Source organism: Quercus lobata, chromosome 6, assembly GCF_001633185.2.
Source record: "Quercus lobata isolate SW786 chromosome 6, ValleyOak3.0 Primary Assembly, whole genome shotgun sequence".
Lineage (NCBI taxonomy): Eukaryota > Viridiplantae > Streptophyta > Magnoliopsida > Fagales > Fagaceae > Quercus > Quercus lobata.
The window spans coordinates 21,324,818-21,341,711 of record NC_044909.1 but is presented as its reverse complement, the minus strand read 5'-3'; the positions used below and the strand labels follow the sequence as shown (position 1 = coordinate 21,341,711).

General features: G+C 31.5%; 2 protein-coding genes across 3 annotated transcripts in view; one reads left to right on the top strand and one right to left on the bottom strand.

Annotated features, from left to right (window-relative positions):
- Positions 1–6,487, bottom strand: part of LOC115994387 (DNA mismatch repair protein MSH1, mitochondrial) — a 29,347-nt gene extending 22,860 nt beyond the window's left edge. Inside the window, exons 1-6 of one of the 2 annotated variants that reach the window (XM_031118520.1) lie at positions 6,207–6,487; positions 4,799–4,943; positions 4,576–4,673; positions 3,163–3,238; positions 2,851–2,970; positions 1,916–1,963 (exon numbers count right to left, since the gene is read on the bottom strand). In XM_031118520.1, the coding sequence (XP_030974380.1) occupies positions 1,916–1,963; positions 2,851–2,970; positions 3,163–3,238; positions 4,576–4,673; positions 4,799–4,943; positions 6,207–6,325 (606 nt within the window). In that variant the 5' untranslated portion in view covers positions 6,326–6,487. Of the gene's footprint in view, positions 1–1,915; positions 2,008–2,850; positions 2,971–3,162; positions 3,239–4,575; positions 4,674–4,798; positions 4,944–6,206 lie in introns of those variants that run through there. The other variant, XM_031118521.1, reaches the window with a different exon arrangement.
- Positions 6,488–13,366: 6,879 nt separating this feature from the next.
- On the top strand, positions 13,367–16,118 carry LOC115950943. The gene is made up of 3 exons (XM_031068227.1): positions 13,367–13,889; positions 14,234–14,275; positions 15,885–16,118. Exons 1-3 carry the CDS (start codon positions 13,422–13,424, stop codon positions 15,963–15,965), a joined length of 591 nt encoding a protein of 196 aa, XP_030924087.1. The 5' UTR covers positions 13,367–13,421; the 3' UTR covers positions 15,966–16,118.
- The last annotated feature ends 776 nt before the right edge of the window (positions 16,119–16,894 follow it).

Sequence of the window (16,894 nt, the reverse complement as noted above, 5' to 3'; positions counted from 1 at the left end):
ATGCCCTATGACTAATTAGTAATATTAGTTAATAGTTTAATCACTTACTGACTATAAGTCTATAAGAATTAGTCTACTATGCTCAACATCAACCACTAAAATAACTAAACAATTACCACATTTATAGTATATCATAATTTTTTTTTTTTTAATGAATGAGCTAAGAATATGAGGACATAGCAATATGGTAATTGATACCAAGCAGATATCCAAAAGGGAAAAAATTCAATAAGAAGAAGAAGTTAGATGGGTTACTGTTTCAAGGAGGAAAAAATCAAGAAAAAATATAATAAAAATAGAGAAGAACTGGGAGGTTGTGGGTTTCAGGACAAGTTACACTCAATTTTTTTTTTTTTTTTTTTTTGATAAGTTACACTAGAAATATGTCAAATCAATGGTTTATATCAATAATGTCAAGATCCTATTGTTTTAATTCAGTTTTGGTTTATTTTTTTGAAAAATATAAAAAAGCGCCAAAAAGCACGCTTTGAGCTTTTTGAAAAAGCGCAAAAAGCATGCCTAAAGCGCGCTTCTTTGAATGAGCCTAGCTTTTGAGGCAAAAAGTGCTGGAGCCTTGGGGCTTCGCGCTTAAGCTCAAAGCGCACTTTTACCAACACTGGGTGGGGAGGAGGAGGTGGTTGGGAAGGATGTCTGTGAGGCTAACTACTTCTTATACACTACTGCTTTCCAATATGATATGGAAGTCCAGAGTGAAACTAACACTTGCATTGATTTATCCGAAATATTTTGTTTTCAATTGGAATTTGGTTATCAACCATCTGCAAGGATCCACATGTAATGTAGATTGATGTTTCTTTCTTTACTATTAGCTTTTCAAATTTTTACATTGACAACCAGAATACCAATAAAGAAGAAAGAAACCACATAACTAACAAACACATGAAGGATAAGTCATGAATATATTCAAGAGCTTATCTCTGCACGACTTGATGCATTTACCTAAAAATTAGTTACATATTCATCCATAACCCATGACATTGGAAATAATGAAACTTTAGGCTTCATTTTCATTTTCTTTCTTTGGTTTTTACAGTATAAGGTAACTTCTAGGCCACAATATTAAGCTCCCAACCAGTGATGCAGAAAATAATTTTCACTTGCGGCTATCACAACAAGAAGGCATCAATTTGATCCTTGCATGTGAAGGGAACAATGCTAGATAATAAAGAAAGTTCCTAAATATAATCACCCAAATAAAGGGTTTTATCTCTTTTCAGATTCATGCTGACATAAATTGATCCACAGATATAATCTCATTTGGCAGTCTCATTTCATATATTTAGAAGAAGTGGAAAAACAAGAAAGAATATTCAACTTCTTATGGATAAAACAGTGTGGATCAACATTCTAAATCAAGAAGATAATTCCAAATTTACATACAGATATTTGACCAAAATCAAGTTTCCAACCATTGAATCCAATTTAATTATTACCAAATCTCTATCTTTTTGCCTTAATAGTAAAAAATAAAGATCTAATTGACTAGAACAAGAAGCTAGAATCCATTAGAAAATAAATTTAAAAATGCAAACCTTTTTAGGTATAGGAGCTTTGTTTTATGACTCCATAATTTTGGATCACAAACCATAATTGTAAAGTTTTATTTAAAATATTTTTTTCCTAATAAAGGTTAGAATAACAAGTTACAAGAATGGGAAAACTTGTTCTATAACAGAAACTTTCATCATAATCCAGATGTCAAGTAACCCAATACAAGAGCATAAGTGCACAACCAAATAAATAGAGCCCAGCCCATAAGACTAATCTACGCCATGAAACCGAAAAGTAAATCTCAATATGAACTACATTCTTTGAAAATAAAATTGAGAATACATGAAGGTAAAAGCATACACCTGTACACATATGAGTAGGCAAGATATGATGCCATACTTACCACTGAATACCCATTACGTGTCAGATCATCCAAAGTTTGTCGAAGATTCTGCAATGAAAGCATTTAACCAGATGCAATGAAGCATTGACTAACTATAAATTGGTCAGAATGTATGATTAAAAGCATGTAAAGAATAGCCAAAAGAAAAGAAACAACAGATACATCATAATTGATACTCAGAAGAACTAATCTGACAATTGCAGAATATGATGTTGTTTGAATATTTCGGGAATATTTTAAAGAAATATCAATTAGAAGTTTTGGCATCTAATCCATTGTACCTACTTTTTCTTGCCAAAAATAAAATAAATAAAATTATAAATGCAAGAAAGAGCTCAAAAATTAAATTTTGCAACATATACAGAGACTCTAGTCTCTTATGTTTATAGAGGAGAAAACCAAGTTGCTTATTACTTCACAAGTTTAGGACATTTCTTGAAAGAAATGAAATTGGAGAAATAGTGTTTCTAAAAGACTTATTCACCAATGACATTCATAGTTGTAAAATTCCAACATTGTGTTTTTCATAATTTCAAATTCATTCCTACAAAACATAAATAGGCGTTACACAATCAACTATTGATTTCTCTAGGAGGTTGTACTAAAGGATTGGAATTAATTCCAGCCTTAGTTTTTTTTCCCCTTTTAAGCAGCCACAAATAGAAGACCAAAGCAAGACCTAAGACAAGCTATACAAATGAGAAGGTAATCATATGTGATTGAATATCATTTCCAACTCAACACCCCTGCATTTTTCAAAACAATAACCAAACCACAAAGCAACCCCTTGAACATCACTATATCTGCAGAAAATGACAAAGCACCAAGCAACTAACCAAAACAAAAACAAATAAAAAAAATAACAATAATGCACAAAAATAATTGAATACAAGAAACTGAAGTAAATATTATTCAGAAAAGAGAGAAGATAATACCACAACAGGGCAACCAGCTCTTGGAATACTATCTGAACGCAGACCACCAAATGGGTTCAAGCCTGCATATTCAACAAGAATACAAGCATCCATTCCAATGGCTTCATAAAAATCTCCAACCTGAAAACACAATTGACTAAAGATAACGATATGGTAAAAATGCAAAACTAAATACTCAGTGAAGCAAAAATGCACCCTATCAATCAAAAAATAGAAGGGAATCTCCTGAGGATCCATAAGAATAACTTGAAGGAGAAGGTGAGAAAAAAAAAAGGGGGGGGGGGGGGGGGGGGGGGATGAAAATAGCCATACTCTGCATAGCAAAACTTCCCGGGGAAACCTTGACTTGAACTGCAATATCTCCGAGTTGAGTGTTCCTTCTTTTAGACTAAATTGGAAAAAAAAAATTATGTGTTAGTTTTATTTTGAAGAAAACCATCTGGGATGCTTTAGAGAGAGGGAAGGAGTACACAGCTTTTGCAATCACATAAACATCATTGGGTACTATTTTATCAACACTCTTCCAGTCATTCCAGGAAAGACAAGCAGAGAAATTATCATATTAAAATTCTTAACAGTAACAGCATTCTGCTAAAAAGTGGGAAAACGAACATAACAAAACTGGATCCCTACAAGCACACAATGCCCAGGAAAGTGTAAACACAAACTCAGAAATTTACTAATCACCAGAAAACAAAAAGACATGCATTGCCAATCTTAAAGGAAAAAAAAAAAAAATTGTTTTGAGTAAAGCTACATAAAGTATTGATTAAACCAAGTGTGTGTTCGGCAAGCGCAATAAATAAATAAATAAATAAAAACCTTTTTCCTTTCCTTTTCTACCATACTTTCACCAAATAAGCAATCAGCAATGTACATCAAAACACACTCCTAATAGAGCAAACTACAGGAACATTTGATGAAACCAAGTGTTTATGCTGTCAGTTCCAGCATTTCAGTTCTTAAATAAAGATGAAACTTTAGATGTAAAGCGAAGATTGCAAGAAGGTTTTGAGTTCTAGTTGAATGTGAATGTGAGTTATTTGGGCATACCTACATTCTTGTAAGTGATGATCAAGATGTACATCCTAAGATTCTCCAATGCTATGTGTTTAGATTACGTTGACATCTCCAGGGAAGAGAGAGAGAGAGATGATAATTTAATGCATGAAAGTCCTACCCACTTGGCTTAGGCATAGGATGAGGATTAAATAATCAAACTGCAGATCAACATTACTTCAAACCAGCCCATTTTTTTAACATAAATCCAAAACCTACCCCTTTTTCATGATTCAATTTCACATTTAATAGCTTACCACCAACCTGCTACACAGCTCTAGTTCTGCTGACCATTTCATTAATTAAAATTTTAAAAGAACAATGTTCCTAAACAGGCTACTTCAATTCTGGACCTCATATAAAATATGCAAATTGAATGCATGACACTGAATATATATATTAAAAATCAGGAAATAGAAAAGACCCATTCAAGTCTCTGTTTTGTCTTTTTGGTTTTTCTAAATCATAAGGATTCTAATGGTAACATTTTTTTTTTTTTTTTGGAATAAAAAGTGATAATGATCAATTAGGTTTTTTTTTTCCCTTTTTTTTTAAATAATTGGATAGTTGGGGGGAGGGGGGATTTGATTCCTAGATGTCTCCTTTCGAAAGATTAGGAGGATCTAGTTAAGCTACAAGGCTAACAACAACATTATAAGAGCTCACCTCCCATTTTTCAAGTTAACATCCAAGCCTAGCAAATTGGAATATGTGAGCCTTTTAATCAGCTGGACAGTTGAAGGCTTCCTGCATATCTTCAACCTCTACAATAAAGAAACCATGAGCATGAAAGGCCTTACTTGAAGCTCTCAAGAAATTTCATGTTTTAAACGTATTAAGGCAGCAGGACTAATCAAGCAACATAACAAAAATGTATGAACTAGCAAACCTCCTTCCACCATAGTAAGTGAGAAAGATCCTTATCATTTAGGGTATCACTTGATGCTTTAAGCTTCTTGGTGGGTTTTGAGCTTCCCTTCAAAACTTTCTGACCTTTGAAACAATAGATTTGCTCCAAGTGTCTGCAGCTGTACCTATTACAACAAAATTTCATGATTTAGATTTTAAAATCAAAACAGAAAAGAAAAATCAGGAATTAAATATTAAATACAGTTATCAGCTATATCACTTAAGTTTTTTCTAGGCAAAAAACATTGTTTCTGTTCCTAAAGTGAGCCTAAACTTTAAAAAGTTCTTTTATTTGTCCCTAAACTATTGAAAATGTTACACTTTTTTTCCTTCCATGCACTCTAGTTAACTTTTATCCCATGTGTCTAATTAGGTGACACTATTTTTAGCTTTAGGGAATTTGACATGCCTGACATGGACAATTACATTTTTTTTATTTAAAAAAAAAATACACACATGAGGTGAATAGGTGGCATGAAACTATTGATCACATGCACATTATGAAAGATTTTTTAAAAGTTTAGGACAAAAACGGAGCCTTTCATTAGTTTAGGGACCAGAAAAAAAAGGTTTTTTTTTAAGTTTAAGGACAAAAGGTGTAACATTTTCAATAGTTTATCGACCAAAAAAGAACTTTCAAAGTTTAGGGACGAAAAAAAAAATCATGCAAATTTTAGGGGCGAAAAAAACATTTTACCTTTTTTTAATTTATTTTCCTTACCAAAATACTATTGACATATTCAAACTACAAATAAATTGGTTTTATATCATTAATGATCAACTAATGATTACATCATTAATGGCACATTCCTATACTAAGAAGCCCTTTACCAATTACACATAACACAAAAACAGAAATAACAATCTCACCATATTAGTTGATCACATTCGCATTTGAAATTTCCCAAATGCAATTACATATACCAAAAACAGAAACATTGAAATGAGTCATACCCATAGCTGAAATTGATATATAAAACCCAAGCACAGGTAATGCGTTTAAGTGGATATATTAATATGCTTGTTATTTTCCACCCTTGATTCATGCACATCTTTCTTGTTGCAATGAAATTCTTAGCTTTTACACATAACACATACTTTAAAATACAATTCGACATTGAACTGACATGCCTTGTTGAAACAAACACAAAATGCAGGTATAAAAATCACTTAATACCCATTTCTCAACTTCATCTATTGCATAAAAAAATAAAAAAAAATAAAAAAAAAATTTAAAAAAATCATTAATTCCACACCATTTCCATAATTTCCTAATAGAAGTAACATTTTTTATCCACACCCACACAAAAAAAATCCCCTATAGATTAATAGTTAGCTTGCAATAAAATATACACATATATATAGTGAGAGAGAGAGAGAGAGGTTACAGAAGCGTTGGTGAAGGGCGGAATGAGGTGTATGCACGAGCAGGAGAACGGAGCAAGAGAGAGAGGGAACGCCACCGGGGGAAAGAAACGACGGCGTTTCTAGTGGCGAGCCAGTACATAGTGATAGTGGGGAGTGGAGGAGTTGTGTTTCTGAGCACAAAATTTCCTTATCCAATTTATTTGGCTTTTTGTCGTTGCTTCTCAACTGTAGAAATTGGGGAGTTTACTTAGGGTTTTGCCTTTCTCTTTTTTAAAATATTTTATTAAACCCTGGGTTTTTGCTTCCCGCCACAAAAGGGTACACTACAAGGAAAGATTTAGGGTGCGTTTGCGTATTGAAGATTATTTTGGGAAAGTGAAAGGACACGACAGCGTCCAAGAAATAACATTGTCGTCTAGCCATCCTCGGTTTCTTTACATATTTATACTGTTTGGACAGTGAACAATGATATTTATTTTTAATTTATCTATTTTTTTTAAATACATTTTTAAACAGATTCTCTATCATTTTTCTATCTCATTTAAATATTATTTATTTATTCATTATTTATTCTTCTTTTAACAACTACACATCTTTCAACATTTTTTTATTTAATAACTGATTATTATAATAGCTAAAAACGTTTGAAGTATGAATAGGAAACGCTACAGTGTTCTCTACTTGTAGAGAAATATTGTAGCAATTCTATAAAAAAAAATGGAGATGGAGAAACTATTGAAGTGGGTTTTTGGAGTGTTTTCTCTCTAAAATTGGCTTTAAAGAAACCATTGGAGATGTTCTAATAAAGTTAGTCAATCCACAAATGCAAAGTTCATGTGACGGTGAGAGGAAGGTGAGGAATTCAAGGCTAATTTGGTATGTATGTTTAAACAATAGTTTTCAGTTTTTTTGGAAATATGTGTGGGTAAAAAGTATATGGAAATATGTGTAATATTATTTAAAAACTAAAAACATATGTCTGAACTTGCGTACCAAACAGGGCCCAAGTATCTATAAAAGAGTTTCACACAAATACAAACATATATACGTGCTTAGATTATGATAGAATAAAATTTCTATTTTGTATAAAAATATAATTTGTATATATTAAGAGGATTCAGAAAGTTAGTTATTATTTTTTTCCTGTCAAAAATATCCCTAAATTAATTAACCAACAACTTAAAAATGGGGTTAAAATAGTAAATTGGCAAAAGAAAGTTAGTTATTGCTTTTTTTACTGTCAAAAATACCCCTACCTAAAACTTAAAAATTGAGTTAAAATAGTAAATTGACAAAAATAATAAATTCCTACTTCTATGTTGAAATGCCTTCATGTCTCTAATAAACTCCTACTTTTACATTAATTCAAATTCTCATACTTCTACTCTCTAACTCCCTACAAAATAGGATCACTCTTTTGTTAGTTTTAAAACTCCTCCAATCTATAAAACTCACCCCACGTATTTTTTTTTTTTTTTTTTGGTAATTAGAAAAAGTATAAATCTCAAAATATAATAAATGCAAACTATTAATCTTTATCCAAAAAATAGAAGAGCCTCTCATGCGCGTGCTCAGAGGCTAGTATAATATAATTGGAACAAAGTTTGTAGACAAACTATGATGGCTTTAATATAGGACTACAACTTGACACAATGACACATGTGGAGTTATGAGTAGTGGAAAAAAAGTAGTGGTACATATGAGTCCACACCTCTACCACTTACAATTTACCACGTAATGAGTTGCGGCAAAAGTCATTAAATAGTTGTGATGATGGCATTTTTCTTTCTCATGACTCACTTAACCTAATTAACACTTGTTATGTGCATTACACACATTTTAGCTTCTTAGAGGAAGTTGAAGTTTAAGTCTATAACTAGGTTTATGACAAAATTTAGTTACAAAAATTGTTGTAGCCTAAGGTTACAATTTTACTCAATATCATTAATGATGAGGTATGAAATCAATAGGCTCTATTCTCTGAACTCTAAGTCGGATCAACAACCTGAAAAAAGAATAAAGACTCTTAGAGTTGATTAGGGTAGAACCGGCCAAAGTCTCTTCTGAGAATTAAGTCAGTATTTCTCTCAATGACTCAAATTTGAGAAGTGGATGAATAGTTGTGTATACCTTGGCTTGATGAGGTTTGGTCATTTTATAGAAAATTTGGAGTGGGTCTACTTATTAGATGTCACTATCATCGTGAAAGATGTCTGGACTTAGTGGGGATAGTAGAGCGCATTTTGGAGAATTCACCTCACGTCTTGGAATGGTGCATTGTGGTGTAACTGGTCTTAGTTTGTAGGGAACACCTTAGAATTTACTAAGTGTTCATCCATCATCTACGGTCTCTTGTCTTTAGATGACAAAATTGCTCCTTCCTGGTGTTACCGCTTTCTTCTTTCCTTGTAGATGATTATCTTGGATGGATGTTGTTCTCTTGGACAACACTTATGGACGATTTGTACTTTTTATATTACCCATCAATTAGCATTACTACATATTTTGAAAATCTAAACGTTGAAATGCATGTTCTTTAAGCTTTTAATACACATGTCAAATTTTGTGTCAATCGGATATTGTTTACTATATGATCTATAAGCTTATGTTTTATGTATAATTTTAAACTACAAAAACTTGCAATTCAAACAATAATGACATAACTATTGATTTTTAATTTTCTAAAAGTTTTGCAAGCATAAAAGATATAAGAAGAAATCGTAATCCAATGGTAGATTTGTCAAAATAATATGGTTGGCTAAGATAATTTGATTGCAGTAGAGTTAAAAATATTTATTTAAAATTACAAACATGTATGAGAAGCATTTATAAGGGTGAAAAAAAGTGAAACCGAAATATATTCATAAAATTGGCATAAATTATGGATGCTTAGATCTTTTTTTATTTTTTATATTATTATTATTAAATCCATGGCCAAAACAAATGATTTTTCAAAATAAAAGATGATATTTTTATGGAGTGTGTGTTGCTTAACAATGACATGATATTTTTGGAGTATTTTGCTTAACAATGACATAATATTCATAAAAGAGATCACGTATAAATAAGTAAACAATCAAATTTTGATGTATATTGTCAAATTGAAACAAATTATCAACCACAGTTTATATTGAATTATGAAATTAATTTTTAAGATTGTAAATTTCCTATATGCTTTTATACTTTGTCAAATCAGCTATCCAATAGGGCACTTGTAAGTTTGTTTTATGTTTTGGGATGCTGATGTTATGTTGAAGTGAAACTTGTTTGTTTACTTTAATTGGATTTTCAAATGGTAGACTGCACTCCTTTGTATTTGTGCTACTTTTTTTTAGTTAGCAATGTTGAGATTTGAATAATTTTATAATTATTAAACAAATATTAATTTGTTGAGTTGAGCCCATTCTTGATATGAGTGGTGAATTCAATATAACATATTTTACACCAAGTAATTTGTTACATGACTTACCAAATGACAAATTAATTTTTTATTAAAATATTTAATGTGAAAAAATACAGGTCGACCCAACTCAACCGTAACCTGATTGATGCAAACTATTTCTAATATGCTTAAAAAGATCTTTTTTTTTTTACCCGAACCCAAACCCAACCAATTTTGCCACGTCTACCTTCAAATATGGAATATGTTCAATTTTGTTCTCTCAATTTTAAAATATTAATATTGTTCTCAAATTTAAAAATGTAATAGTTTTTTCCCTCCATGTATTGTTCTTCAATTCCTTACTTTTTTTTTTGTTTGATTTTAGTCCCTTAAATTTGGGATTAATTAGTTCAATTTTAGGCTCTAAATATTAGGTTGGTTTGATTTTGGCCCTTAAATATGGGATGACTTTGCGTTCCATTAATCATGTAAACAAAAGAAAAAAAAATAGAGGAACTAATTGTTAACATTTTAAAATTTTGAAGGACCAAAATTGAACATTTTAAAATTGAGGAGCCAAAATTGAATAGACCCCATATTTAAGGGACATAAAATGCATTTTACCCAAACTTGTACTATCAATTGTTTGAACTTTGAATGAAGATGAAAGAATTATGTTCTCTTTTCTTTTCTTTGTATTTTAAGGGACATAAAATGCAATTTACCCAAACTTGTACTATCAATTGTTTGAACTTTGAATGAAGATGAAAGAATTATGTTCTGTTTTCTTTTCTTTGTATTTTAGAGAGGTGAAAAAACTAAATACCTTTGAGGAAGCTCTCATTAAAGAGGGAAAATTAGGAATCTCAAAATATCTACTTTTACTAATCAATTGAAAATAGTAGTTATGGAGCTTTTGATTAGTGGGAATGAAGTAGACTTAATGAAGTATTTGCTGAAGAAAGAATTGAAAGTGATGACCATCAATAAGGATATGATGTAAACCCAACTTTTTACACCGGTACCCTCTAATGCTAGCGTGCCATCTCAGATTTTTACAACTTAATGAATAGGTTCTCACACACACACTCACATCTCATTGGTAGACGTGGCAAAACGGACGGGTCGGGTCGGGTTAATCGGGTTTGCGGGTCAAACAGGTCACATGTCAATCGGGTTGCGGGTCAAACGGGTCGCGGGTTGAGTCGGGTCAAGTTGACCCGTATTTTTCAAACAATTTTTTTTTTTTTTTTAGAAATAGATGCAATCTGTCAATTGTTTATGAGTTCCTTAATTGTGATTAGATTCTCACTAGTGATATTGTTACCAATTACCACTAAACACTTGAATTGATACCCAAATTTGGTGCAACTCTTGTTTCAGCTTTCTAGAAACTAATCTTGGTATAATCTTCAATCTATTTAAAGTAGGAAGAGAAAATGAAGGTGGCAAGTAAAAAATGACAAACTATAATGAAGTACATAACATATTAAGTAAAAAAGAATAAGTAAATATTTTATAAAAATTACACCTCAATCTCAATCTACTCAACGTTGGTAGACGTGGCCAAACGGGCGGGGCGGGTTCAGGTTCGGGTCAGGTCAATCGGGTCGCGGGTCAAAACGGGTCATTTTTAAACGGGTCAATTGGGTTACGGGTCAAACGGGTCTGGTCAAACGGGTCTGACCCGTTTTGCCATGTCTACTCATTGGTACCCTATTGCCTAGTTATTGCCTAGTTACATACACTAAAATCTGAAAAATTAAAACCCACAAAATCAAAAACCCAAACTCAACTTTCCACCTAAGAGCCACTAGTTTGGGAGCCACCATACTGAGAAGCAAGCAAAGACTAGAGAAATACATCTGAACCCAAGAGCATGAGATTCCCTCTCCACGCTTTCACCCTTACTTTAGAAATTCTCTAATTTTTTTTCCCGGTTTATTGTATTCCACAAAAAATATAAAAATTTCAATTGGGTTCGTACAAACAATACTACATTTCATTCATTTTTTTTTTTCCTTTATGAACTCACAAATGAAGTGCTAATCTCTATTCCCAAATTTCGCCCTCTATATCACCACTAGCTTTGACGGCATAATCCCTTTGAACTCCATCACAAAATTGCACTAACTTTGTGGCAATAGTGGTGAGTTTTGCAATGGTGGTGGTGGTGTTGAGTCTATTTTATAAGGGTTAAGGCTTACCAATTAAATACCTTTCTCAAACCCCACAAAATGAGAGTTTTCTGTACTGTTGGTAAACCATCATGCCACTCCCTTGATAGTTCAATGTACAAAATGGTTCTGATAATTATGATCAAGACCTTCAATCAATATAAGTAAGTTTCTTTAATTCTTTCATTATTGATTTCACGATTTATATCAATTTTAACATTGTTAACATGTTTTTTAATTTCTCTATTTTTATTGTATTGTCATAGTATTCTTAATTAATCCGAATCCTTTGGATTATCTTCGAAAGAAATTAATTTGGCAAACCAGATTAATGAGATACATCGTTCTCAAAATAAAAATGATGAATGAGATACATGGTGAGGCAATGTCTATGATAAGGACCCACCAAGTATGCGGACATTACAAGATACCCATGAAAAAGACCGAAAGCTTATAATGAATTTCACAATTTTTAACGTTTCCTCCAAAAGTTCTAACTTTCCAGAGAACCAAACTTTCTAGTAATATATATAAATATATATATATTTTTTTTAAATTCAAATTTTCGGTTAGAAAATTTTCTTTGTGAGGATGTTAGATCACTTGGCGAATAAAAACATGAGAGACTTTTGGCATTTGTGATTTCTAGTGGGGCAACTTTTTATGGGTTATAAGAATATTTGGATTCTGCGATTCCTGGCGTCTTATAAGAAACTTATAAGACGCTAATCCAGAATCTTGCTTTATAGCCGATTTTAGAATCGAAACTTTGACTTAAAAAAAAATGAAGAACTCATTGTGTCAAATTATTCTGCTAGTAACATCTTATTCCTAGTTGCAATCAATGCATATCCCTTAAAAATTGTCGATTGAAACTTAAAATTATCCTTTTCCTCATCACCATCCTTTAGATCAGAACCCCAAAAGAACGAACCAAGAAGACGTGGGTGACAGTGATATTCTTAACAGATATATATCATCAGTGCATGTTGAGGAATAAAGTGTGAAATAAAAATGATGTTCATCAAAAAATAAAAAATAAAAAAAAATAAAAATGATATGACTCAGAGTAGTGTGCCTTTTTTTAATATGTTCCGTATCCAATAAAATTAGGGCTATGCTATGTACACAAAATATGTGACAATATTTTTCACATTAGTTTAGTTGACAAGTTTCTATTGGTGCTCATTTAAGTTCATAATTAACATCATTTTTTTACCTACTATTAATAATGTGTTACATTAAGCAAATATCAAATTTGTTGTATTTATAAAGATTAAAAAATGCTAAGATCACAAAAAATAACACAACTTTTGTCACAATTCATCATGTGGCGAGTTGTGAGTATTATGGACTTACTATTTTTTTCTTCACCACTCATAAGTTGCCGCGTGACGAATTATGGCAAAAATTGAGTTTTTTTTTTTTTTTTTGGGTCCAATTTATAAAGATTTTCTGATAAGAAAGTGATAAGGAATAAGACCCAAATTCTTTTTCTTTTTTATTCCGTTTTATGAACGGTGGCTTTGTTATGGAAAGATTCCATTTCAATACAACCCAATAGAGCAAATTGATCTCTCTATTATTAAACTCCTCTATAAAACCTGTGGACTGGTAGCTCAAAGTCACAGACTCACAGGTGATCACAGACCCCCCCCCCCACCACAAAGAAAGCAATGGAAGAATTTCACGAGGTTGCTATAGCTTACTACAACAATGCCCCTAGAAACCTTCAGCGACTGGCATGGAGTTTCTTCCTCGCATTGGACTCGGATGGAGATGGCCAAATCAGCTACACTGAGTACATCAACTTCCTCCGGCAATGCGGCTATGGCTGGATCAGCTCCAACTTCTTCAAGGACCTGGACCGCAACCGCGATGGCTGCCTGGGTTTCTGGGAAGTCCTCACTCTGTACTATGTGATTAAAACCAGGGGCCTTTGGTGCCAAGGGTGTCAAACATGCCTAGTTGGACTGTATTTTACTTGCGTTTCATGCTTTGACAGTGGCTCCAGGACTTATGATCTTTGTTCTGCATGCTATAAGCAAAAGAAGTTCAGTCACAACCACACCAACTTCATGGATAACCATCTATTGCTTCGGTCCAAGAGAGGGCTTCCTGCTGGTACTGCAAACATCAATCTGGTAAGGACAATAGGTTATGCCATTTAGCAAAAACAATAATAATCAATGTTACTAGCAAACCTAGAATCACCAAACACTGAGAGAACAAGCTCAAAAGATTTAGCATAAAATGGAGAAACCACATATACCTTTTTCTCTCTCTCACTAATATTGTTTACTTAGGTAACATAATTTATGTTTTATTTTTAATATATCTAGAGCTTAATTAGTTGAGTAATGGTGTGCTATAGAGGCGTACTGTGCAGATTTAACTTGACACTATGAGGGCTTTTTATTCTTTGAATTTTTTTTATTTTATTTGAGAAGGCTTCTCATGGGGGAAGTTGTACATATCTTTCATGCAGGCACTCGCTCCACGACCTGCGATTAATGCTGCAGCTGCTGTGGTAGTGTCTTCTCTCTTCTCAGACTTACATATATAGCTCTGTGTGTGTCTGTGTTTTCTCTCTCGATCTCTCTCCAAATGTGTGTGTTTTAGTGTATGATAAGTGCTAATTGACATTAACATGCAATAGGTATGGTCTAAAAAATTTACTATTCAATCCATAAATACAAATATTAGAATAAATTGAATAAACATGAAGCAAACGCCATAAAGTAAAATTCTATATATATATATATATATATATATATTTTTGAATGTATGACTTGTAAGAACTAGTAAATAGTAAGTAACAGAAAGACTCACTCTGGGAAAGTTGATAGATTTTTTTTAATACATAATCCACACTTCCTTTAAAATTGATAAAATGCTCCATGCCCTAATAGGGATGGAACCAAGATTTCGTGTATAGCAGGGCATCAAAGCATAAACTAAAACCTTTTCATCATTTAAAAAAAAATATATATATATATATATATATATGAAGATAGATAAAAAAAATAATTGTATTAAATACGTTTCTTTTAATAATTTATTGCAATGGAAGTTGATTTTTTTTTTTTAAACTTGAAAATATCTGTAATTGATTTGGCATTAAAATTTGCAAAAACATTTCTTTCAATTTAAAAAACTAAAGAGTTTGTTCTAAAATCATCTCTTATGTTGTTGCAAAATCTAGTTTTGAAAATATTGTGATAACTGAAAAAAAATACAATACAGATAAAATATATGTCATATGTGTAATATTCTTCTTACTAAACAAATAACTATTATTTTCAAATAAAATTAATTAAAAACAAAAACACCCAAGTGCACAAATAAAATTTTGAAATTACGCTGTCCCAACTCTCAACCATTCAACATTATGTTTATAAAACTATTCAATGAACGAGAAAGTTCAATAATACATCTTTAATAAATAAAAAGTCAAATTAAATCATCCATGACAACATAATTTGCTTTAATTAGACTTTGTCTAGAGAAGATCAAATCTAATTTAATCAAAATTTGTTTAGTGTTAGATTAGTTTATTAAAAAAACCGATTTTAACTAGTTCAAACTAAAATAATTTAACACTAGATGGAGTTCTCTCTCTCTCTCTCTCTCTCTCTCATTAGATGTCAACAAAAACTCTAAGGCTATCATTTTATATTACTATATAAATATGTCAAATATTTTTATTTTTTTATTAAAAAAATAAGAAATATGTTAAATATTGTTATAACATGTTGCTAAATAGTTATGAAAAAGAATTAGAAAAAAAAAAAAAAGCACTAAACGGATTGCCTAGATGGATCCTGATACTGCATGACAACACCTAAATCTCAAAACATTCTATATTTACACATTTTAATAGAATCCTATTACATTATATTTTATTTAAATGATAGAATAAATAGTAACAAAATAAGAATTATAAATGTCTAAAAACAACTACCGATTTAATATGTTCAAAAAATAAAATAAAAAAGAATATCATTTTGTTTTTTAATATAAAAAAAAATCATATTTTATTGAACTTTTCCCTACATTGCATTGCATGAGTTTCTAATTTATATATATATATATATATATATATATATTTATATATATAAAATTATTGTTTGGCTCAGGATGATGATTTGATGCAATCATTTCAAGCATTGGAGACAGGGGTTGCTGGAGGGAAACCGAACACTTGCATCGTTATGTAATCATATCACGAGCAAGGCATGACGGCCATGCAACTACGCTCGTGTTTCAATAAAGCATGGTCAAGAATCAAGATTTGGCAATACATATACTCTTGTATTTCCCTAAATGCTTTGGTCTGAATAAACTACCAGGCTTGCAACAATGCTTTGCTATTAGTTAATTACAAACTATCTATATTAAAGTTTTAAATTATCCTCTCTTTTTTTGGCTCGAACAAAACCCTTTAAAAAAGAGGTGGGTGGGAGGAAAAGACAATAAAATTAGATGCTGATACATGGCTGCTTTTGGACATTTGGTTGATGGTGTTTACTTGGTTTTTTTAGAGTTCATGGTCCTGCTAATTGATGGCAATCACCCCCCCCCCCCCCCAAAAAATTGGTTTTATGAAAATATTAGTATAATAGGTACTAATGTTAGCATTACTTGGTTTTTTGAGAGTTCATGGTCCTGCTAATTGATGGCAGTCCCCCCCCCCCCCCCCCCGCGGCGCCCCCAATTTTTTTTTAATGAAAATATTAGTATAATAGGTACTAATGTTAACAATTTTATTCAATAAAATTATTGCCCTCCTTAACAATGCCATCAATTTTTTAAAGAGTAATGTTACAGTCACAAACATTTTTACAATGTGTTTACAAACTGTTAAGGTAGTAAATTCTTATTAGTTTGCACACTTGCATCAATTTTTACTTATCAATGACCACTCATTACATTAGCAATTTGTAAAAATTTTGTAGTTTTAGCTTTTTCCACCTTTTAAAGGCCATTAATAGATTAAATCTAAAACAAAATATACAAGCCCCAAAAATTAGCCCAATAACAAAAATTACCAATAATAAAGTTAAAAAAAAAAAATTAAGCCCAATCAATCTATTTTATCCAAAACAAACAACTTGACAATTTTAAAAATTTTAAACAGAAATCCTTA